Here is a 23,502-nt window from a genome sequence, read left to right as displayed (position 1 = left end):
GTGTGTGTGTGTGTGTGTGTGTGTGTGTGTGTGTGTGTGTGTGTGTGGCTGCATTTTTGTTCATGGACAGAAATGCATAATATCCCATTCCACATTTTTCTCGCAGAACTCTGTCTGTCTCTCTCCCTCTCTCACTCTGTCTGTCTGTCTCTCTCCCTCTCTCACTCTGTCTGTCTGTCTGTGTCTCTCTGTCTGTCTCTCTCCCTCTCTCACTCTGTCTGTCTGTCTCTCTCTCTCTCTCTCTCTCTCTCTCTCTCTCTCGCATGTTTGTGAATAATTCAGAGGGATTGATATCATTTCACACTCACTACTGCATCCCACAGAGACAGACGGATAGATGGTTTGTTGTTAATGGTGAGTTCATACTTCGTGGGGGAAATGGCAGCTTATTATTACTCCATCGTTACAGCCTATTTCCTCATCGTAGTGGTGGACCGGGATCATCACCCTTCTGATTTTCCTCCACATAACTAGAGGAAGTCATGGATAGATGGAAAGTCCGACTCGAGCATGGAAAGACCCCGTTCACACATTTACGGATGACTGTGCTCACCCCTCCACCTTAACAGCCTTTACTGGCACCACTGCCAGTTACCAGGGTGACATCGTCTTCGACCACATTACAGTCTGAACATCTCACAGCTGTTATTTATGACCTTGTTGTGCTTTACTGCCCGGGTTTCTTCTTCTTGAAACTTAAAATGTCATGTAGCTCAGGCACCGCTCATTATTGTCTAGCGATTTAAGTGATTCTCGTTCTGATTACGGTCCATAACACAAGTCTAAACACTGACACACACTCACACACGCTCACACAGACAGGGTTGGTGAGTAGTTTCACTTTGTGTCAGTGGTGGTATCACCTTTTTCTGCTCCTTTTTTTGTCAGTACAAAAGGAAGTTATTTCTTCCTCTTCGTTGGGTAAAACCTAATTTGGGTTGTTTAGTGGGTTTCTAGCAGGCAGGTGACTGACTTCATAGAACAATAATTATGGTGATTTTGGGCTCAGGGAAATGAGCAAGCTTTGAGTTATTTTCTGACATTTTGTAAACTAAACAGATTAAAATGTGCTAGAACCTGTTAATGTTGCATTAAATAATATTAGATTACGTCATTTAAGACAACGGCAATTTGGCTTTTATTGACATTAGAAATGTATAATTCAGTGTTATTAAATCACCAGAGGAAAATAATAATAGTCTAAATTAATGAACACTGATTGCTGTAATTCATCTTTGCCCAGTGTGTTGACGTTGGTAGCTTGAAAAGCTGCTATATTTCCCCAAGCTTTTCACACACACACGTAACCGTAACACATTAGAAAGGAAGAGACCCTCGACTCAAACATCATGTTTTCGTATGTGTTCATTCGGCCAGCTGGTCAGTTCAAACCACGTGAGTCTCGGGGCAAAATGTTTCATTAGATTCTAGATTTCTCTACCGTCTTATATATTATTCATGATGCTCTTCTTAAACGTTATATACCGTTTATACATATGTACAGTATTAATTATGAATACATGGGGCTCCTGCATACTGCTTAAATATCCCACTTGCTTTCACTAAACTCACTTTAACCATTAACCAATGAGCATATCTTGTTTTCTGTCTTCCTTCTTGCCTGCTTGCTGTCAGTGGCTTAAGGCCAAGGTAAGAGATGGATGTCTTTCTCTTATTTTTCTTTCATTTGTAAAAAACATATACATGAATTTTAGATTTTGATAACCTGGAATTAAGTTTTCATTGAAGAAAAATTATTCCATGAAATAGCTGATTTATTACGATGCTACAAAGCAGCGTCATTACACCGACTGTGTCTCTTGTTTCCTGTTGTCACCATTGATTCACTTTAATTAACTTAATTTACCTTTTTCCAACTTAACTGTTGTGAGTATAAACCTGGTGTGAAATTCTACCATGAATATACTTTAGCTTCAACTCTATATGTATGTTACAGTAAATGCAGAAACATGGTAACAGGATATATGAAATATTATATTTGATATTTACAGTAATTACCCGTAACACATGTTCCTATCTCCTGTTATATCCTCATCCATTTACAGAGAGACATCCACAAAGGCAGCCAGTCACCTACAAAGTGCTGCCATCTGTTCCCTTTGCCCCTTCATGTCTCTCTTCGTGTCCTAGTCTATGTCTTTATATGGACAAAAAAAAAAGAAGCCTTTGTGCCAGTGTTTATCCAAAAAATGAATCATAGGAACAAAATTCAAGTTTGTCTTAATTCTTATAGGTTTAAGTGACTCCTCCTCAGCCTAAATATTCATTGGCAGGAGAAACACTGGTGTCAGCACCTCAGATTATACAAAAATAATGTTTTAACTTCTCTTTGCTCCTCTAGCAACATGGGAACAATGCAGCAGGAAGAGGAGGGACACTTTCCAGGACCACCCCACCCTCACAGAAACCCCCAAGCCCCCCCATGGCTGGTCGTGGCACCCTGGGGTAAGAACATACAGCCGTGGTAGTAGTTTTAAAATATATGTATTCTGTGTATGTGTATTCTTGCACAAACAGAAAGAAATATGTTCGCGGTATAGGCCCTCTGGACCATTACACCATTACATCTTTTATATGTTAATACTGGCAGTTTGAGACTATTCCTACATTACACAGTGGTTGTCATAAACACCAGGACCCACCCGATGTTCCATAAACAATGTCTGTAAAAGCCCAAAGTAGCTCCTCTCACTTCATGAAAACACTGAGAAGTAACTGCGGCCACTTTGGCTGTGTTTATCTGTACCCAGGCGTAACACTCCCTACAAGACCCTGGAGCCGGTGAAGCCTCCGGTGGTGCCCAACGACTACATGACGAGCCCGGCCCGACTGGGCAACCAGCACAGCCCCGCACGCACAGCCTCGCTCAACCAGAGGCCCAGGACACACAGGTAATCCCGGGAGTGAATGCAGTGCTGCAAAGCTGTAATAATAATAAACCGATGTCTCTGTTCTACTTAAGTGACCCGGTATGACAGTGAGTCAGCATGCACAAAAGGCCCCTTTCACAGCAGCCATTTTGACTTGTCATAGCAGGGTAAACACAGGTGCAATTGATAAAAAGATAATTATGGTCCCATTGTATTTAGTGTGAGCCAGCATACACAATACTAGGCCGTAACAGGGCCATAATTAATCCTATTAATTACACCTTTGTTAACCCTGCTATGACAGCTTGATGTAATTCAGCCATCATTTATTTAATTATTTATAACCGTGCGTTTCCTACTGTGGTATGTCAACATGTCTGTGTTTGTGACAAAGGCCTGTTGCCTGTGACTTACTTCACTAAAGGCTCTACACACCACACTTCATTCACTCCCACAGGTGCTTCAGATAAAAGCTAATTAGACCTCTCCTCAACGCTGTGTGTGCTTAGTTGATTGAAATCCACACTTAATCCTGAGAGGACACGTAATCAATCGGAAGTGAAAACACCTGTGTATCTTTTGATCGTCAACTGCTCAGTTTTTATAGTCTTAGCTTGTGTATTTTCTTGTTTTTACTTTGACCATCCTAGTCATTGTTATCAGTACAGACCCATGTGGCTGGAGCACCAATACGTCCATCCATTATACCCATTTATCCACAACAGCACAGTGTCAGTGCACCAGATTACTGGTGCTAGCGTTTGCTAAAATAAAGACTACATTTGCAATTAAAATATTGTCTTTTTAATATCAGCAGCTAACTAAAGCTATTACATAGAGCATAGAGTTCAGCATGGCATTCAACTTTTATCTCTATTTCTTGCTCATGATAACTACACTAATATTTCAAATTAAAAGCAATAGCAATAGCAATTTATACAACATTCCTGCATCTAAAGGTCGAAGTGTAATTACTCTTTTAGTCTGAGCTTTACAGATTTGATCGTGGTTCTTTATGCCTTCCAAACAAGCCTTGGCTCTCGTGTTGTTTTTTCATACACTGTGTATGTGTGCTCCCGAAATCTGTGCCCAGTATTCATGTGCGAATGTGCCAGACGGCGCATTCGCAGAACTGTGAATATGTTGCCACAGCGACGATGATGTTTTTATGACAGAGTGACATGTGAGAGAGTAATGATGGGATGTCAAAACTCTTGTCATGTAATTTAAGTTTGTCACACGCACACATCCTCTAATGATCGCCATAAAGACTCTTTCTAACTCCGTCTGCAGTGGCAGCAGTGGCGGTAGCGGCAGCAGGGAGAACAGCGGAGGCAGTGGAGGCGGTATTCCACTGGCAGTTCCCACCCCCTCCCCTCCCAGTATGGGCCAAGGTGAGTCTCAGCAGTCGTACTCTAACTGCCCATCACAGATGTACACAGTGACGTCTCACTGCTGGTTACAGTAATATTGTATTTGTAGGCTCGGTTTATCCCTGTGTGTCACTTGTCCTCTTTATGCACACAGTCACATTCAAAATCAGAGAAAAATGATTAGCATTTAGCTTTATTCAGGCCTTAACTTAGTGTTTCAGCTTGTATAAAATACCTATGAGGAAACATTGTAGGTACACAGATTATTGTAAAGGTATTGTCTTATGATCAGGTTTTTCAGTTTTTTCTCAAACATACATTAAATATATACAGAAGAAAGTACTTTTCAGGCAAATGTTTGCATCTTGCAGGAAGCAAAGGAAGAGGGGATTAGGACAGGGGGCAACAAATATTAAAGTGGTTAAGAACAAGATGAGAGTTTTGTTCAAAAAGGTTTTTATTGCACTGTTTTTTAATGTTTATTTTTATTTATTTATTTAGTGTAAGTAAACTGAATTTAAATGCTCTCATCATATCAGCAACCTATTATTTTTTCTGACATTCTGCATGGAAATATACTGAAAATGAATGCATACTATTAACACTTCACCCTCTCCTGTCCTGCAGTGGTGACATCCTCTGCCTCGGTGCCCCAGGGCCCCGGCTTGGGTCCCATACCCATGTCCCAGTTCGGCACCATCTCCCGCCAGATCTCCCGTCACAACTCTTCCACCACCTCCTCGGCCTCCATGGTGTCAGCCACCGGCACCTACCGCCGCGCACCCTCCGTCTCTTCCCAGCAGCCCCACATCAACGGGGGTCCTGCCTACCCACAGAACTCAGGTAACTAATAAAACGTCATCATTAATGTAAGTTTGTAGATGGTCTGCTTTACGAGATGGTTGGTGCGTAGGAATAGACTTGTCTGACATGATGGAACTCACTCATACAGGATGTATAAATTAGAGAGGAAGCTTGTATTTTACTGTCCGTTCTTGGCAGTCGTGCGCTTTGACTCCACAATCTATAATTATGTGAAACTGCTAAAAAAAACGATCCTCTGGGTCTAAAACATATGCTTGGGCTAGCCCTTCCAGAGGCTAATGGAAATGAATGATGAACCATAATTACTGAAGTCAGGGTATGTTGAAACCTTCCCACCTCACCACTGCTGTGCAGAGCGTTTCATTACCGTTTGTAATTGAGTTATGACTTCATCACTTTAGTCAGCCGGAGAAGGCTTCTTGTTCAGGAGAGACAGGCAGGCAGGCGGGAGGCATTTCAGGGCAGCATACACATAAATAGCTGCGAGACAAGGGGAAACCCAGGACATATGCATATTTTCTTGTCAGAAGACATAATTTATTTTGGCAGCCATCACTCCGAGCCATTCTCATCTAATGGCTTCTCTCCTTCAAAGGACAAGCATCTTCCTTGGCACAGACGGAGGAGGCTGTTTGTCTTGTCTGGGAGGAGAGAGACAATGATGCAGAGCTGCATCGACCAGGGTCTGTAACTGGGTCAGCATACGATCTCCGTAATGTCTACTCATTGAAATTTAATTCAAGTGAAATATACATTTTGGATTTCTGCTGAATGTAGTGGAAGCCTTATAGCAGGGGAAAAAAAGGCTAGTTAGAGTATGAGGGAGTTCATTGATCTCTCGGGGGCGTAGCTGTGGATGGATGTGGAATAATAAGACATTACTGCCCAGCGAGTTCACAGACGCCTTTTCCATTATATGTGATTTACGAGTCAGACCTGGCGTGCGCTCGTGTGACATCATGTCTTTGTTAGTAAGGAAAGCTGTGTTTGTCTGTTTGTTTATCTCCTTTTTAAAAAAAGCAAAAAGCCTCATTAGGCAGATGATGGAGATTGTATGGATGCTAGGCTGTTCAGTAAAGGGTGGACTAAATGTAGCACTTGATCCAGACATACCACTCTAATTTAGCATTTAATCAGATCAGATACAGATGCTGCAGCTCTACCTGTAAATGCTTTTTTTTACGAACACACACACGCCTTGTTATTCCCACCACACAGCCCCTGAGCTGCCACCTTGCCACCTTGCCACTGTCTTTAGGTCCGTGTCGGGCTCTGCAGCTCGTTCTCCGTAGCAGCAACATGTTGCTAGCTACAGCCTTTCTGCTCTTGATCTGAATCGGATGCTGATGAGGTAGATTTCCAGACCGAGATGAGACGAATGCCTCCTTCAGCCTAGCTTGAAAAGCGCAGCACACAAAAGAACAATGATTGGAAAATGTGTAAATGAGTTGATCAGCAATGCTTTCTGCACTGTTTCGCTCACTCAGCAGCTTTTTATTGTTTTCTTAAGTGCACCTCTCTTTCTCCATTCTGTGTTTGGACTTTATCTCCTCTGCTATGTCTGTTTGCTCTTCCCTTGACATTGTCTGTCTCCCTGTGCACCACCTCCATCTCCCTCTCTGTCTCTCTGCTGCTTTGTCTGCCTCTCTGGGTGTTGCTGCTCCAGTGTCTGTGGCTCCTCCGCCTCCTCCTCCAATGGTCCAGCTGACCCCACAGATCCCTCTGACCGGCTTTGTTGCCAGAATGCAGGAGAGCAGTAAGTAGAAAGTCCATTTAAAAACATGCACGTGCACTGAGTTAAGCAGATACACATGTGTGAGTTCAATTAAACCCATTATAGTTCACACACACACACTCACTTGTGCACATACAGGCTGTGCTTTTCCAAAAATCTCAAATAAGATGACTCTTCACATTCACATCCACTTACTCAGAGACACATTCACTACCACACAGTTGCATAAAACACACATACAGTATGTACAGTAGGTGGGGCTGAACAAATAACTGAATGTATTGAACGACCTACATTACAAATCTCTTAACGAGCTAAATTTACTCAAATCACAATTTTCACTGAATGTCCATGAAGTGAGAATAGAATGCAGATCTGTTAAATCTATCTCGATACAGATTTTAAGTCATATTGGTCGTATTAATTGGTCTCCATTAACATACATAGAGAGACACCTTTCATCACATCTCTTATCAATGCTCTGAAACGGCCTCTACATCCACACGCAGCCTCACTTCTACACTCTTCTCTGTGGCTCGCTACACTCGGCACACCTTCCCTTGCACTGTATTTGGGGTCTGGGGAGGGGGGGGGCTGACTGTCTGTTGCCATGGTGATGGATCACGGAAAGCGTGCGTCCCGTTCCTCATGTGACCCGATGCCGTGTCCTGATTCACCGTCCGCCTGTGTGGAGAAATGCAGCGGCGTAGCGATCCAACTGTCTGTGTTGGTCTGGTGATGCAGACTGCCGGCCTGCTACACTGCTACAAAGAATGGATTATTTACATACTTATGGTCTTAGACCAGTAGACATTCTGATATAAAGGACTGTGAACCTATATCCATTAAGCTTTCTTTTCCTTTTATTCTTCTAAGCAGACCGAGGCACACAGGAAGTGCAGCATGTCACAGGTCCCACCAGAAACAAGGGATTAATATGTAAATAAAAGAAGAAGGCTCATTAGTATGACCAGCGATAGCCACCCGCCTGACTGAACAGACAAAGAGGGTCTCAGTAATGTCTTAACAAGTCATCCACCGTGAAGAAATATCCAAACAATAAGCCAAGAAATGCTGATCTCATATATAATCACTTGAAACACAAGCTTTTCAAATTGTAATTTACTATTGATACAGTCAGATATAGTCCTCGCCAACTGTAACGTATGCTGTGTTTACACACACCTTAAAGGGCCGGTGGACTGGACTTATAAAATGCAAGACAGCTTTTGTTATATTGTGAAGCATTTTCAGCTCTTAATGCTTAAACAGATTAGAAGTCAGTTGTTAGACCGGTGGAGAAAAAGGGTACGTAAGCAGTTCTCTGGTGCGTTATTGCAGTTTGTTTAATTCAAGAGCCGGCTTATGAATTAGTTAGACGAGGAGGTTCAGTTTTTCTTTCATCTCTGGACATGATTGTGTTTAAAAGACTGTAGCAGCTGCAGCGGTGGAAGAGTGTCAGGACCAAGTCAGGCTTTTCTCACGCTTAATGAATGGTGTGAGTTATTAAGCCAGTCAGAGAGGTGGATGATGAACATTTAGCCTTCAGACACAGAAGCACACCGACTGTGTGAGTAAATACTCAAAACTGACTCCAGGAAATATTCAGGCTGCATGCTTCTAATGCCGCTGCTCATTTCTCAGGGGACAAAACTAAAATACACATCCTACAAGTTTGTGAATGGAAGCCATCGTAAAAATAAATAGGAAGAGGCTTTAAAAACATCTGAAACATCCTTTTTATGCACAATAAGTAAAAAACCATACCGTAAGTTCAAAAAAAATACAGTAGATAGCGGTTGAAAATTGAAAACAACATTTAGAACTTCATGTTAGGAAATAGAATGTACAAAAAATATAACTGAAGTAGTAGTAGTAGTAGTAGTAGTAGTAGTAGTAGTAGTAGTAGTAGTAGTAGTAGTAGTAGTAGTGGTGGTGGTGGTGGTGGTAGTAGTTGAAGCTGTAGGATGACATACTAAATAGCAGAAATGACCCTAAGCTGCCCTCTAGTGAACATTTAAATGCATAAGTCTCCACAGTAACCGGGTTCATAAAGGTTTCTGTCGGCCTACATGATGGCTGTCAATATGGAAACATTCATTTAACAATATGTATGTAACTTTAAAGTCCCGTTGTCCCTCATCTTCACTGTGACATTTTTTGTTGCAAAAAAAATAGTTACACAATCAAAAAATAGAATAAATAAAAGAGAGCCATTTTGAAATCGGCTGCAGTGACGGATGAGATCAGCAGAGCAAACACGTTATCTGTGCACTCCTTTTTCCTCTTGCTTATTGTCTCACATGATTTTCTTCTCCTCCGGTGTCCGTCCTCCTTCAGTAACAGACAGCCCCGCCCCGCCTCCTCCGCCTCCCCCAGAGGACATGGGTGTGTTTGAGGAGCCCTCTCCCCCTCCTCCTCCCCCACCTGTGGACTATGAGGAAGAGGAGGCCGCGGTGGTCCATTACAGCGACCCCTACGCTGACGGAGACCCCCTCTGGGCCCCCAAGGTTTATTTAGAGAAAGGTTAGTGGCAGCTTTCCACTTTTCTTCTACAAAACTGACTTTCTTACTGAAAAAAAACACTCAACTTAATGTTCGTTTACATTTTTGTAAACGATAACTTTTATTGATTTTTTTTTTTTTTCCTCCAGTTGTGGCCATCTATGACTACAGCAAGGACAAGGAGGATGAGCTGTCCTTCATGGAGGGAGCCATCATCTACATAATCAAGAAGAACGATGACGGCTGGTATGAAGGTGTCGCTAACGGCGTCACCGGACTCTTCCCAGGAAACTACGTGGAGTCGATCATGCACTATGCTGACTAAACACAAAAAAACACACCCAGAATGGCACTGCAAGTTGTGAGCGGCGGTAAAACCGCGAGGATGTACAGATGTTTTGCAGTCCAGTGATTGCGGTTCATGAATGAAGTGCCATGGTGGATTTTTCAAATGCTTTTCTTTTTTTTGCGGGGGGGGGGGGGCTTGTGCTTGCACGGTTTTGTCATGCTCCCAAAAAAAAAAAAACACACAAAAAATGTGTCGCACAAAGACGGGGGGGTGCTGAAGCTTTGGACTGGGGTCTGTTAGTTTACACTGTGGCTGAAAGGGAGGAGACGAAGGCCTTTCTGCTGCCGCTGTTACACCCGCGTAGGTCGGCAGCACTTCTCAAACTTTTAACTGTCACATTTTGCCTCGCGAGACATTACGGAGTAATTTCAAAACAATGCCAAGTAAATCTAGATTGAGTGGTTTAGTGTATATGCAGCCAGTATTTCCAGTATGCAGTAGATCCAGACAGTGAAGTATTAGTAGGATTTCATGAGGCAGTGTAGCTCCCACCCCTTTATTTGCACTGTAGACCAGCAGACCGACCGTTCCCTCCTTTCAAAAAACATCCATCATACCTTACAAAAAAACAACAACAACAACCCGAAAAGGACAAACAGACATCAACAAGTGCATTAGGACACGACTGAATGTTTGATGCCGTCGATGTCCAAATCACAAGATGTTTAAGAGGCAACAAAAGCAACCTGGAGTTGTGTATTTACTATGCTCTGTGTATGTGGGGCTGCTGTCAACAAAGGGTCAACTGAGTGTATAGAATGCATTACAAAAAAAAAAAAAAAAAAAGACGACCGCTTCTTCTTTCTGTTCTCTTGTATATAAACTGTGACGTGAGAAGCTGCCAGTACAGTACATTTGTCAGTTGCTGTGTTTCACCTGTGAGTTTTCCATCAGCGTCAGCGGAGGTGATGCCGAGATCGGATGTTGTTTTCAATTGAATTGTTTATTTTTTACTTGAATATTCATTTTTATTCATCACTCACAGTGCCATTTTAACTTCATCTATTTTTCTATGTTCAGTCGCCACTATATCACGTTTGATCATCGCTGTCCAGCTACTGTAGCAGAGATTGCTTCGCAAGGAGCAGCAGAGGAAGGACTAACCCGTGTGTGTACATGTCCTTTTCCATTGTGTTGGAATAGCTGCACTGGTTAGTCATCAACAACCGTGATGACTTCACGATTTCCCTTCTTTGCTTTTGATTTTGACTCATGAGTTGCTTATCCAGAAGTGTCCCCTAAACCTTGACACTCGTCCATTCCTTCAGTGGTGTGTGGTGCTTTACATCGGTGCTAAACAACCTCAAACCAAGACTGCTGTAAATGCTGTAGAAGTGGAACAAGGGGTTTAAAGTCGCATTGCTTCGTTTCCAGAGGATGAACATTTATCAGATTTGATTGTAATCGTCTTCAATCACCTCTGCATTATTTTAGTGAATGTAAGCAACCCGGCAGTGATGTGCTATAGCTCGATTCTGTCTGCTACTTACGGTGTGTTTATGTCGATCTACACGCAAGATACAAGTCTGTGCTACATATGAATGACCTGCTAACTGCAGTGAAGGAATGAATCGCAATCCCGAGGTCTTAAAAACAGTGCCGATATGAAGACCTCTGTTCTGATTTCTACTACTTTTCTTTTGCAAAATAAGATGCCTGCTCTTGAAAAGTGATTGTTGGTTCAAGTAAAAAAAAACCTGCTGTCAAATATCATTGAAGCTTATCCCACAATCAATGTTTTTTTTTTAAACTATCCACATAAACACAATCATACATACTTTGGGAATAACGGGCATTGAACACATGCTTTTATTTTGAAATGGATAATGTGTTGCGAGGGGATTATTATCCAGAGGTAACATTTTCAGGTTTCCACACAGACAATGACTCAAATCAACAGTATTCATTCAGCTAAGAAAAGTCTCTAATCATCGTTACAGTGAATGATTTGCCACTACATCCCATTCTTGATTGTATTTTTTCCATCATGAGGTAATCTTTTGTGAGAAAACAACTTTTTCTACCTAATGTATTTCTAGCTTCGCATTCAACTTGTTCTTTGTGTGTCGGATACTGCTGAGGAACGTCCGCTAGCAGTTTGTATGTAACGGATTAATTTATACTTTTTTCATAGAGAAATCATGAGACAACCACTGATGACTTTGTAATGTTTACCACTTAACGTCTCGCATTTCAGGGCATCACAGGTCAAGGCGCCTTTCTTTGATGAGTGTTTTCTTAATGATGAAACGTGGGTGGGGGGGAAAAAAAATCAGTAACTTAAATGTTCATGGGAACAGAAACTAATATTTGTCTTCTCCTCTCAGTTTGTACATATTATGTGTTCATTGAAATTTATGTACAGTCTTTTTTTAATAAACAGCTCATTGAAACAGTGGACATAAGTGTGTGTGGTCTGTGTGTCGTAAAGCTGAATGAAAGTATACGTTGTATACGTCTGGGTATAAGTAAAAGCTTTTAAAATGTGATCTATTGCATCATATTCATGTGATGCTACTGCTACACTGGAGCGCATTACTAAAAACATATTATTGGCACATTCGTCCAGACATGTGCATAGGGAGGCAAAACTGGCTTAATCCAGGCTGAAGGGAGGGGAGGATGTGTCTCAAACGTGTGTTTGTCCAGGAGGAGGAGGAGGGATGAAGTCAGGTGGTGGCTCATGTGGATAGTCCTCCACGTTTGTGGTTTTGGGTGGAGCCGGATCTGGCTTTGGGCTGTTGTATCTGTCTGTAAAGACAAATGAGAGTAATTGCAGAGATGTGGGTTTTAATAGTGGTATTCCTATTCTATATTATTTTGTTTTTTCAAAAGCAGCTGTTTTCTAACCTGGGCCTGTCTGTACAAACAGCTCCAAGTAAAATGTTGGTCTTAAGTACATCAGAATTCTCAGACTGGTGTCATTTTGATTTTATTAGAATCAAGAATAAATACCATGCATGCATTTTTTTTTTACTTTTAGGTTGAGTTCTGTTTTGGAAGGAAAAGTAAAATGTAAACATGCAATTGAACAACATACATACTAATTCTAACTACGAACAAATTCTATACTGCCTCCACCTAATACAGACATGCCACCTTTTGAGCTGAATCAGCTTTTGGCTGATTCAGTGCTTGAGCGAGGGAATTTTGGGTAATCATAGTGCTTAGGAGTCACTGCAGTCTGCACTTACTACAAAAATCACACACGAACTTTGCAAAACGTCACTTTAGGTTCCTTAATACAAAGCTTCCAAGAGATTACAACAGCTGCCGTTGAAACGTGTAGACTCACCTTTGTGTGCAGCAGAGTGGGGAGGTTGCGAACTGGAGGCTCTCTTCATTGCAGCCTGGTAGTTCTTAAACAGGACAGTCCCATACTGAACACATAGACAGAGCACACACACTTAGATGAAGTGTCTATATTTGTTATTTAAATTCCCAAATTTGAAGCTGAAGTGCAAACAGATTCAATAGATTTCTAATTGAACTGCTCACATTAAAGTGATTTGTGTTGCTGACGGTGTTGAATCTGACCTTGGCTATTCTGATGGAGTTCACCCAAAGCAACAGTGTGTGTTCGTCATCACAGCACAGGAACTTCATGTAGTGTGACTCTTTCTGGAGGCAGGGATGCTGGGGAAAGAGTACATGCAGAGAGAACAGTGAGGTTAAAGGGCCATTCCCTTGATTTAGTATTGCATATATATATATATATATAATATATATATATAATAAAAACAATGGTCAAAACTGATCTCTGCTGCCAGTTTGTGTATCTGTTGTAGTACACATACGAGTCAGCAGAGGGCAGCTGGTACCAAACTGTTGCTGCACTTTGGACCTTCACTCATGACTACAACTGTTAAAACAGGACCAGAAAAATATTTTCACTGGGAATGTGGCACTTGATTAGTTGAATTGAATCTAAAACAGACAACAATTGGAAAACTTAGATGTGACTTTTTTTATTTATTAGGAAAACAAACGGTTCTCACGGTTGAGAAGCAATTCTTTGAAACAACAACAAGGTGCCAGAAATACACATTGCAGTGTATTTACAATGTGTGAATACACAATGTTGCTCATTTACAAGTCATATGGGCAAAACCAGTTGAGGGTTGTTGGTTTCTCTTAAGTCGTCTCACTTCCCCTCAACATGACAAAGCTGTCATTGCCAGCCACACGTTTCATGTCTTCTGACAGCTTTGCTCTTTATCTGTAGACGTGTAGGAGTGCAGTCGTGTAAAGTCCTCCTCTCGTTGTCTTCAGCCTCCCTCTCAATCTATGCTCATGTTTGATGTAACCAAGCTGTTGTTACTACAGAAAGTGCTTTCTGTAGTGGATATATATAGTGTGATTTAACAGTGCTCATTGTCATGGTCCTGGGTTGTTTTTGTCATAGTTTGTTTCCTGTTTTATTTTGAAGTTCACTCCTCATGTGCCCTGTTTGGCTTGACTTCCTGTTTTGGTGAGTTTTCCCACCTTTTTGATCGTCTGCTCTGCCCTGATGAGCTTCACCTGTGCCTCAGTAGTCCTGCACTCACCTCACCTCCTGGTCACCTCTTCTCACTTCCTTTTGTTAGTCAGACAGTCACTATTATACTACCTCAGTTCCTAAGCTCCTTATTGGTTTGTCATTGTTGCTGTCTAGAGTTTTTGTTACCAGTTACCTGTCAACCGGTTGCTTGTTACCTGCCTGCTGGACAAACATGTCTCCTGCATGGACTCTTGTCAACTGTGAGATAAAATTCATTAAAATATTGAAGTTAGCCTACCGTCTGTCCCGGCTTTCTGCATTTGGGTCCGATCAAGATTTCACTGCACCATGACACTCAAAGGCTGTAAAGTCTATATTGACCACCAAGATGTTAAACCCCGCATATGTTCACCTCTGCCCAAGTGACTATACTTCTCTGCTTTTTTCACTTCTCTCCTCCATCCCATCTTTCTCTCTCCTGTCTCAGATGCGTTGTTAATCTAAGCTGCATGGTCCTCTAAGTGTAGTGTCGTCATACTGCAAGAGGCCAACGAGTGCCCAACACAGCTTCATTTAAACATACACATGAACTGACAAACCTCTGACCATGTTGTGGAGAGACTACTTGTCAAATAGAAAAAAAAACTTTTTTTATCCTCCCGCCTGAAATACCAACCTTTTTTTTTGTTAATGCAGATTTCTCAAATGTCTAATTTCCTCACATTGGTGAAGGTTTGAGTGCAGGATGATGATGATGAAGATGTTTTGGGGGGAAAACAATTATATGTATCTTGTAAATCACCTGAAAGTGCACTAGCTCAATTTGAACATCAAGTTATGAATATGACATGGTTTGATTCTTAAAACAGTAAAAAACACAGATGGGTAGGTGAGATTTTTAAGAAAAAAAATACCAGAAATAGGTGCTGCTTGTTATTTATAGTTGTAGACGTCAGCCTGCGTACATTTTTCTCTCTTGCCAGGACCTTTTTTCCACCCAACGACAGATTAAAATTGACCCACTAGGTAGATTACACAAATGTGCTCTGCAATGACTTTACCTCATTAAACTTTTAGTGATCACACTTGTTTGAGTTTACCTTTAGCATGAAGCAGAAGTTGGTGGGAGCTCTGTATTTCTGTTTGTAGTTTTTGGTGGTGTAGATGTTGACTTTTTCAAAATGAAGAAAGCAGGCGAGATCACTGACAGCCTGCCGGACAGAGAGAAAAGCCAATCACCATCATAGGAATGTTATTATGTGGAAAATATTATACACTATACATATTGTACAAATGTAGGTGTTTATATATATGAAAAATTATTCTCTGGTTATCCTGCAAATGTGTTGTGCACAGCAGAGATTCTGTTAAGTGGTTGGAGGGAATAGTGGAAAAATTCACATATGGGCTTTACAGATTACATTTACGCACAAACATAGAAATGGTAATTGGAGTGGTCTAAATACTGTTTCTCTATTTTGTCATCATGTCGTGGAGATGAAATACATGTTCTCAATCTCATTGTATGGAAGGTATTTAAAAATGAAGACACTTCAAAGAAAACAAGTCAGTGCGAGGTCATTTGTCTTCATTTCATTTCCAAAGAAAGTCCACCATGAAGCTTCGTGTCAAGGGAAATATTTTGTTTTTCTTTCTAAAGCATTTCTTACATTTTTGATTTGAAACACATCGTGTTCACACATGAAACCACACTGACATCGCTGCTGTGATTCAATGGAAACTACAGAGTGAAGCTTCTTGGAAGTGGAGGTGACTCTAAGAGGATAACTGTTGCTCTGACTTCTCCCTTTTCTGCTCTCTCGGGTTTCCTGACTTGATCTCCCACCTTTGTCCCCCTTTCTTCTTCCACCTCTTACTTTATCTCTAACTTGGCCTGCTTGAGGATCACAGCTCCAGTATTCTCTTTACTTATGATAGTAGCTGTTGTGTTTTTTTTGTTCGTTTTTATTTCTGTCTGATTTGGTATATTTCTCTTTCCCCTGCCTACTGAACTGTCCTTTCTAGATCGTCTTCTGCTTCGTTCTTGTGTCCTGACCTCAGAAGATTCCTGCAGCTCTCTTATGTTTGCGATTTGCACATCTGCTTCGCACAGTTTGCCCTCCATCTATTTCTTCCTCTTGGATGATTTTTTGTTAGAGTCTGCATGGACGGTGTTTTTCCTTTCTGTGTCAGTAACACAGTTACAGTGACGAGGCCTCAATTCTCACTGTCCATCTTCATTTCTCTTTCGCTCTCTCTTGCCTTTCTGCCTCTGCTACACTTTGGAGCTCAGATGTGAGCAATCATAGACTTCACAGGGGGGAAAAGTATCTTGTCTCTCTGCTACCATACTTGCCCTGAAAAGTTTTTTTCTTCTAATTTTCTCAACTGTAGGCCTACAGTTGATAACAGACTGCATGAAAAAGCTAATACCATTTGTCAACATTGCAAATGTATAGATGCACCGATGCATCTTAAAAGCACTTTGTCATGAGTCATAGTTGAGAATGTCAATACCACACTCGTGTCTGCACGTCCAATATAACGCTATGGCTAGAGTTAGCAGCTGGTTAGCTTAGCACAAAGACTGTAAACAGGGGGAATAAGCTAGCCTAACTCTGTCTAAATGTAAAAAAAAATAAACCCAAACAATATTCCCACTACTACATTTAAAGTTAATCATTAACATGTTATATTTGTTGGTTTTCTACCGTTAAAAGTGTTTGATAGACAGGTTGTGGTTTTATAGGGGATTATGTGTATGTGTCTGTTAGTTTAGCTAACGTTAGCTAAGCATGGAGCAACAAATAGCTTGATGACAACTTGTTATTCTGACATTTAGTTTTTTTAAAGGAATAAACAAACAATTATAGCTGTTACTTACTGAGATTTAGATGGATTTTTTTAACCCTTGGACGGAGCCTTTATGCTAAGATAAGCGAATCGACTGCTAGCTGTGGCCCGTGAGGCATTTCCCAAAATGTCAAACTATTTCTTAAATATCGCAAGGAAGGTAGTTAGTTAGTTACAATGTTAAGTTTATGTAGTTTATGTAAATTAACCTAAAATAACGCTATATACTTTCAGACACAAGTCACTTACAGCTATCTAAGAATAGTAAGAAAGCTTCACTGTCATGACGATGTTCTCTAGGCTTTGTGTCGGGAGGTGGTTTCACCACAGTTGCTATATTACTTACTGTAATCTCCCACCTTTATGGGTTGTCTTGAATATGACGTGGATTTTTTCATTGAAAAACGTATTTGATCTGCCATACCTTTGTCTTTCCCTTGGGTACATAGTAAATGCCCGAGGCCCTGAGCATGAAGTAGAGAGGTTTCCAAAGCTTTTTCCCATCTTCTTTTAGGTACAGCTTGCCCTCAAGATCAGGAACAATCAGAGTGGAACCTCCAAAATGCTCCTAAAGGGTCAGAGATTACATGCAAAACTTAAAAGACATTCAACTTAAAACATAGTTCCAGTAATATGGTATGGCAATGTAACTGACCTTGAGTAAGAGCTGTTTGGCTTGCTCATTAATCCCACTCAAACATGCTTTCTTCTTTTTCCACATGTAAAATAACTGCAAGGTGAGAAAAGCATAGTTCAATTTACCGAATAAGCATTAAACAGTGCAATAAAACGTTGGCAAGAAGAAAACCCCTACTCACTTGAGGGTCAGTGAACATCACATACTTCTCAGGTTTTGACACAAAATAGATTTGGTTTTCACTGACGCGAGTCCACGCAGACAGGGGCTCCACTAAGTGCTCATGGTCCTCAAAATCTCTTTCTGAAATGATGAGAAAACATGTGGGCTGAAAACAGTGTCTCCTGCCTCTGTAGATGATTTTTTTTTGGCATGTGCTATGTTTTCTGCATGTGATCTGAGTGCGTATGTACAGCATATGTACATGTTCATCTCACCAATCTGCAGCTCAGGGTTGGTCTCACACAGGCTCCAGTCGATGCTGCAGTCACAATGTGTCTTCTCAAACAGCTTGTCCAGAACCTCTCGGACAGTCTGTCTCTCATCCACCATCAGTGTCTTGGAGCTGCCGTCACTCATCAGCACCTTGACTATCAACTAGGGGAGGCAGCAAGCTGGGTTTAACTTCATAGGACTGCTTAGTTAAGAGAGACTCACACAAAGCTGCTGACTTACCTTCCTAACTTTGGCTTCTTTCAGCTTCTCCAGAGCCAGTTTAATTTTCTCTGCCTTTGTCTGGGGTTCGCTCTATAAGAATAATAACAAGAGGTAATCAGTTATTATTTTCATGACATTACAACTTTATTTTTTATGATCAGTGACGTATTCTAGTTTACCATCTGCAGCCCTTCAGAGGATTCGGTAGAGTTCGATGGTCGAGGACGGGCAGCTGCTGGCTCAGGTTCCCGAGCCATTGCTGAGGCTGCTGCACAGCTGCTGGTCTGTTGATCTGCGGGGAGTCGGCCATCTGAGGTGGTTGATTTTGATCTGAGGTCAGCCACCAGAGCATCCAGGTCGTGGTCCTCCAGTTCATTAAGAGACTCTGTACAGAGATCAGGGCACAGTTGTGGCCCCGAAATATTAGAGAAGAGGACTTATAAAGGTACCAGTCCAGGTTTAATCCCTCAACATCACACTGATGACAAGATCCTCAGAGCCAGGCTAGCTGTTTCCCCCTGTTTCCAGTCTTTATGCTAAGCTAAGCTAACTGTCTCTTGGCCTTAGCCTCACATTTAACGTACAGACATGAGAGCAGTAACAATTTTGTCATCTAACTCTCGGAAAGAAAGCAAAGTTTATTTCCCAAAATGTCAAGTCATTTCTTTGACACAACTCTCTCGCTTTGCATTGAATCAAAGGTAAATATGTTTTGCTCCTTCACTTTTGTTGACTTTACTTTAGCAAGAGACTAGCTTGGTTTTTGACCCAACTTAATTTTTTCCCCTCATAATTTAATTTGATTTAATTTATCTTTTTTTTTTGTATATCTAAATCCCCAAAACATTATGGTGTTTCCAAAACATCTCCACTTCTATCCCTCCTGGTTTCAAGAGGTTGGTGTGACCTTCTGGCACAAGAAAAAACGTCACTCCCCGTCTCTCAACTGAAACCATGTTTCTTGAAAGACTGCATCACATCTCCTCCACTTCTACATCACACTTTCAGCCAGGGCAGTGTGACTCTTAGCTCTGTCACATTGCTGATCTGGAGATTGAAGCTTTATTATCTGCCATTCTTGCTTTTGATGAGAGCATCATTATCTGAACGAGCACTTACTGTACCGTTTAGGTCTGTGAAGCCAATGGAGAAGGTGCTGTGTGTCTGTGAGTCAGGGCCCACTTCTGCAGGCATTAAACTCTGCAATGAAGAAATTAGATGGTAAATTAACAACACCTCACAGCACCCATGGCAGTTGTATATTTTGAAAAATGTACTTTAATTCCATTGGTTGTTTTAAATTGCATTTTACACAGAAGTCATGTGGGCCATATGTGTCCTTGAAAGGCTCTGAACTGTTTGAAATTGTTACATGATGAGCCTGTTATTTATCAGTGATTGTTTCCCGCCATTTTATTATGCTCTGTTTTCAAGCTGTTCCTTTAATAGAGAACACACTGCACTCAGCTCCTGCACAGACAATAAATCATACAGTCCATTAAAGAATACAGATTTTTCTAAACTGGGATGTTGGTCATGCTGGAGCTGCTGCTTAAATGACACCTCCAAAGTTCTTAAAGTCACGGGTGATGAGTGGAATCACTTTAAATCCTTTTGTTTCTCAGACTCTGAGAGGATCTAGGCTTGAATCAAAATGCTCTTCCTGCCAAGTCTGTTGACAGTCTCTGGAGTGGTGTTTGTCACTGTGATGGCTTTCCAAGAGGCATAATGACATCTAGAGCCTTTTTTTCTAGTATCGCTGATGTAATGTTCCAGACTGATCCCGTTGTTGGGGCTGCACTCATTTAGCTTGCATCAAGAGATTTGAAATGGACAATAATGAATTGCGCCTCAGGGTCGCATCAATCAGAAGAGTGTAATGTTTTTCTTGGCGAGCCGCAGTTATATGATGAGCAGCTTATGTGTGCTTAAGGGAATCTGCAACGATGGCCTACGGTCCAATCCAGATGCGATGACTTCACTCTTCAGCGTCGCCTCCCATTTCTTTGTCTGATGCTTCAGTTTCAAAACAAAGACTGCCATGTGTAATCAGATAATGTCCAGATTAGTGAGGTAAACTTTGAGTGATTTTTCTGATTCGCTTCTTGTAACAAAAGCACTCATGGGAGCAGTCGGCCAAAGTGTAAGAGTCAAAGATGTTTGATGTCACACTGTTGTTTCTCAAAATTCCAGATCAATTTTACTAATGCATCATGGGATGTGTTGTACAAAAAGCACGGCAGTTTGAGTCGGATGGTCAAACCAGTTTGGCCCTGATTGAAATATCTCAGCTACTGTTTGATGACTGGATTGCAATGAAATTTAATGGAGCCATTCATGGTTCTCAGAGGATGAATCACCCTGACTCTGATGATCCCTTGACTCCTCTAGCGCCACCACGAGGTCTCTTGTTTAGACATTCATTAGGATAAATTGTATTATCTTTGTCTCCCGTTTACTTTTCAAAGCGTCATCATCAGGTTTCTGACTAAATACCTACAAAACAAACTCAAAAAAACATTTGTAGGTCCTTTAAATGTCTTTGAAAACAAAGACATTCCAACCAGCTTAAGTTGTACGTTACATAGTCTCATTTAACAATTGTTGGGCGAATTAATCCGGTAAACATCATACATGCTAAACATCAACATGTTAGAGTTGTCACTGTGAGCATGTTGTGTTGATGTTAGCATTTAGCTGACAGCAGCAGCTGCTGTGCGACTCACCTGAGAGAGATGATCCATCTCTCCAAGCAAGCTACTGAATATGGAGTCTATGTCGTCCATCTGAGAATGGTACAGAGAAACATTTTAGATTTTAGCCGCAGTACAGGGATTAAACACAGTGTAGGAAGTGACTAATGCAGTACCATCAGGAACTGAAAAACTTTGGATAATTTCAGTTCAGTTTAATTTCAGTTTCTACCGGCACCAGCTGTTGAATAGCTTGTCATGCAGCAAGCAGAAAAGTTAGTAAATAAACTCTATAACAACATTTTTGTGGTATAGAAATAAAAACACTCTTGGACACATGCATGCCCATGCACATATACAGTTTGGATATGTCTGTCAGAGTTGTAAAAAACAGATAAACAATATGCAAAAAGAGCTTAATCACTCCACACAGAAAACCCCCCCCCCCCAGAAATGTGATCTCTATTTCTAGACATGCTCAAAGTTACAAGCACTGCAATGCAATGTCATTGCCATTTCTCCACAAAGTGACAAAGCAGCGTGCGTGGCAGTTCCAAACAGTTTCCATGTTGCTCTGGCAGTGAAGTTGCACACGTTGTTTTTTTCACTAGTTAACCAGTGACCTTTATCTTCAGTAAACCGGGGAACGAGGTGGTTTGAGAAGAACTCTGCTGAGTGTGTCACAGGTAAAGAAAGCAAACACACCTCACCTCATCTGCATCATTTGGGTCCACTTACTGATTTACTGGTCATTACTTTGTCTCATTTTGCTGAAAGACACCATGTGAGGTGCACATTCTTTGCATTTATAATTGATCATTTCTGGTGGAAAACAATTGCTTCATTGAGATCAAAGATTTTTATCAGGAAAAACGTGATGGAAGTCTGGGTTTGACCATATGGAGGCGGTACTTTGCCAGCTTTAGGGTCATCAATAATACATCTCGCATGTGGAGCGGCTTAAAAAGCAAACTGAAGAATGAGCTCTGTTCATCTTGCCAACTATTTGAGACCGTTGCTGTGTGTGGTTATCAATAACAATATATTGTGAAAGCCGGAAACAGCAAATGTAGAGGCAGTATTGGTGGTAAGATTTACAACCAGCAAGGATTGGAACCAAAGTTTGACGTCCTGGGCTACCCAGTGCGTTAGAAAGTGACTCCAAGGGTCCTGACCAAGCTTCAGTATGTGACGAGATTATAGATTCTTTAATACTATACGTTTTTTCAGCTTATTTAACTTTCTTAATACTTAAGACACGGGTTGGATCACATTGTGATATAGGTGAGTGCATCAGAAAGAGTGAATACATTCTCAGAAGTAAAGATCCCGGTTACTCTAAATAGGCGGCGAGCTATGGCGAACATCTGTTTGGCTTTGTTTACCTTTACGCTGATAGATTTTACACATTAAAGCTGCAGCTGGAAGTGTGCAAAGTGCATATTCTGTCCTATATACGGAAACTCATCTGTAGACATTCATTAGTTTAAAGCCTCTGTCCTGCTGTCTATCGCTTCATGTACCACTTGTTCTACTTCATGCACAGTTATATATGTATACACACACACACACACACACACACACACACACACACACACACACACATGCAGCCTAATGTGCATACCGAAGTACATTCAGTATAAAGTCCTGCCTGTGCTGTTCAGTCTGTTTATGCTGAACAGTAAACAGACCATCCATTAAACTGTAATGAGGTGGAGGGGGAAGTTGAGAGGACGGTAGTGGACTAAGTATTGCTTCCATATGAAAGTGACTTTTGTTAATCAAGAAAGCGAACTTTACCTTTGTGGCCTCTCAGGACTTCTGCCTGACATGTGTGAAAGTCAATCCTGACTTCTGTTTCTGTAACTTCTTTATTATACATAGGTATGTCTATTCAATTACTGGTACATGTCAGTGATCCCTGGCATGTGCTCATCAAAGCATCCATTACAAAACCACCATTTGTTTATATATGCCATGCTCTCATCAGGCATGTCAGATTGTTGCTGCCTTCTCCCACTGTGGTCTCACACATCAAGAGACGGACAGGCAAGCAACAGGCGGACTGGCCAAAAAGACAAAAAGCGATTTCTGGAGACTTATATGCATGAAAGGAATCACAAAGCATTGCCTAATGACAGTAAATCACTATGTTTTCTCTTCTCTTGTGGTCGAGAGCTTCTTACTGTTTTCTAATTAGTTGCACAACTATTCATTGGCGGCTGTGAGAGGACATGTGTTTGTCCTAAGCAAAGCTGATGTGGCTGCTGAAGTATTTAACTCTTAAAGGGACCAACAGAAAGGATAATATATACGTATATACATATATATGTATGTATAAAATACATACATATATATTTACATAATATATACAATTAGTATATCGATTTAGTATACAGTTGCCATAATACATATCTACCATTCATAAACGTCCTTAAGAAAACATTGACTGTCATTTAAAGTTCTTACCTTCTCTGTCTCTTTCACACATGGGAGCATCATAG

The 23,502-nt window shown here is 41.1% G+C and overlaps 2 protein-coding genes across 5 annotated transcripts in view; one reads left to right on the top strand and one right to left on the bottom strand.

Moving 5' to 3' along the window:
- The window catches only part of LOC116393113 (abl interactor 1-like), a 23,184-nt gene extending 11,106 nt beyond the window's left edge, over positions 1-12,078 (top strand). Inside the window, exons 4-11 of one of the 4 annotated variants that reach the window (XM_031865121.1) lie at positions 1,636-1,650; positions 2,363-2,466; positions 2,772-2,912; positions 4,185-4,285; positions 4,892-5,107; positions 6,756-6,845; positions 9,165-9,350; positions 9,479-12,078. In XM_031865121.1, the coding sequence (XP_031720981.1) occupies positions 1,636-1,650; positions 2,363-2,466; positions 2,772-2,912; positions 4,185-4,285; positions 4,892-5,107; positions 6,756-6,845; positions 9,165-9,350; positions 9,479-9,654 (1,029 nt within the window). In that variant the 3' untranslated portion in view covers positions 9,655-12,078. The remainder of the gene's footprint in view (positions 1-1,635; positions 1,651-2,362; positions 2,467-2,771; positions 2,913-4,184; positions 4,286-4,891; positions 5,108-6,755; positions 6,846-9,164; positions 9,351-9,478) is intronic. The other 3 variants (XM_031865122.1, XM_031865124.1, XM_031865125.1) reach the window with 3 other exon arrangements.
- On the bottom strand, positions 11,373-23,502 carry LOC116393114 (amyloid beta A4 precursor protein-binding family B member 1-interacting protein-like). The gene is made up of 13 exons (XM_031865126.1): positions 23,468-23,502; positions 21,032-21,091; positions 19,430-19,505; positions 18,485-18,690; positions 18,324-18,395; positions 18,086-18,245; positions 17,830-17,951; positions 17,667-17,741; positions 17,436-17,579; positions 15,259-15,369; positions 13,216-13,314; positions 12,974-13,058; positions 11,373-12,429 (listed from the first exon to the last, which is right to left on the bottom strand). Exons 1-13 carry the CDS (start codon positions 23,498-23,500, stop codon positions 12,308-12,310), a joined length of 1,365 nt encoding a protein of 454 aa, XP_031720986.1. The 5' UTR covers positions 23,501-23,502; the 3' UTR covers positions 11,373-12,307.

The sequence above is a fragment of the Anarrhichthys ocellatus genome, unplaced genomic scaffold (genome assembly GCF_004355925.1).
Source record: "Anarrhichthys ocellatus isolate YVR2014 unplaced genomic scaffold, GSC_Weel_1.0 scaffold32, whole genome shotgun sequence".
In the NCBI taxonomy this organism is placed as follows: domain Eukaryota; kingdom Metazoa; phylum Chordata; class Actinopteri; order Perciformes; family Anarhichadidae; genus Anarrhichthys; species Anarrhichthys ocellatus.
This window is presented reverse-complemented; position numbering and strand designations above follow the sequence as displayed.

Excerpts from the sequence above, each read along its gene's own strand:
- LOC116393114 (XM_031865126.1), bottom strand. The coding sequence starts at position 23,500 with ATGATGCTCCCATGTGTGAAAGAGACAGAGAAG. Across the intron at positions 13,059-13,215 it reads ACTCCATCAGAATAGCCAAG|TATGGGACTGTCCTGTTTAA; the intron begins GTCAGATTCAAC and ends CTATGTGTTCAG. Across the intron at positions 12,430-12,973 it reads CCACTCTGCTGCACACAAAG|ACAGATACAACAGCCCAAAG; the intron begins GTGAGTCTACAC and ends TTGTCTTTACAG.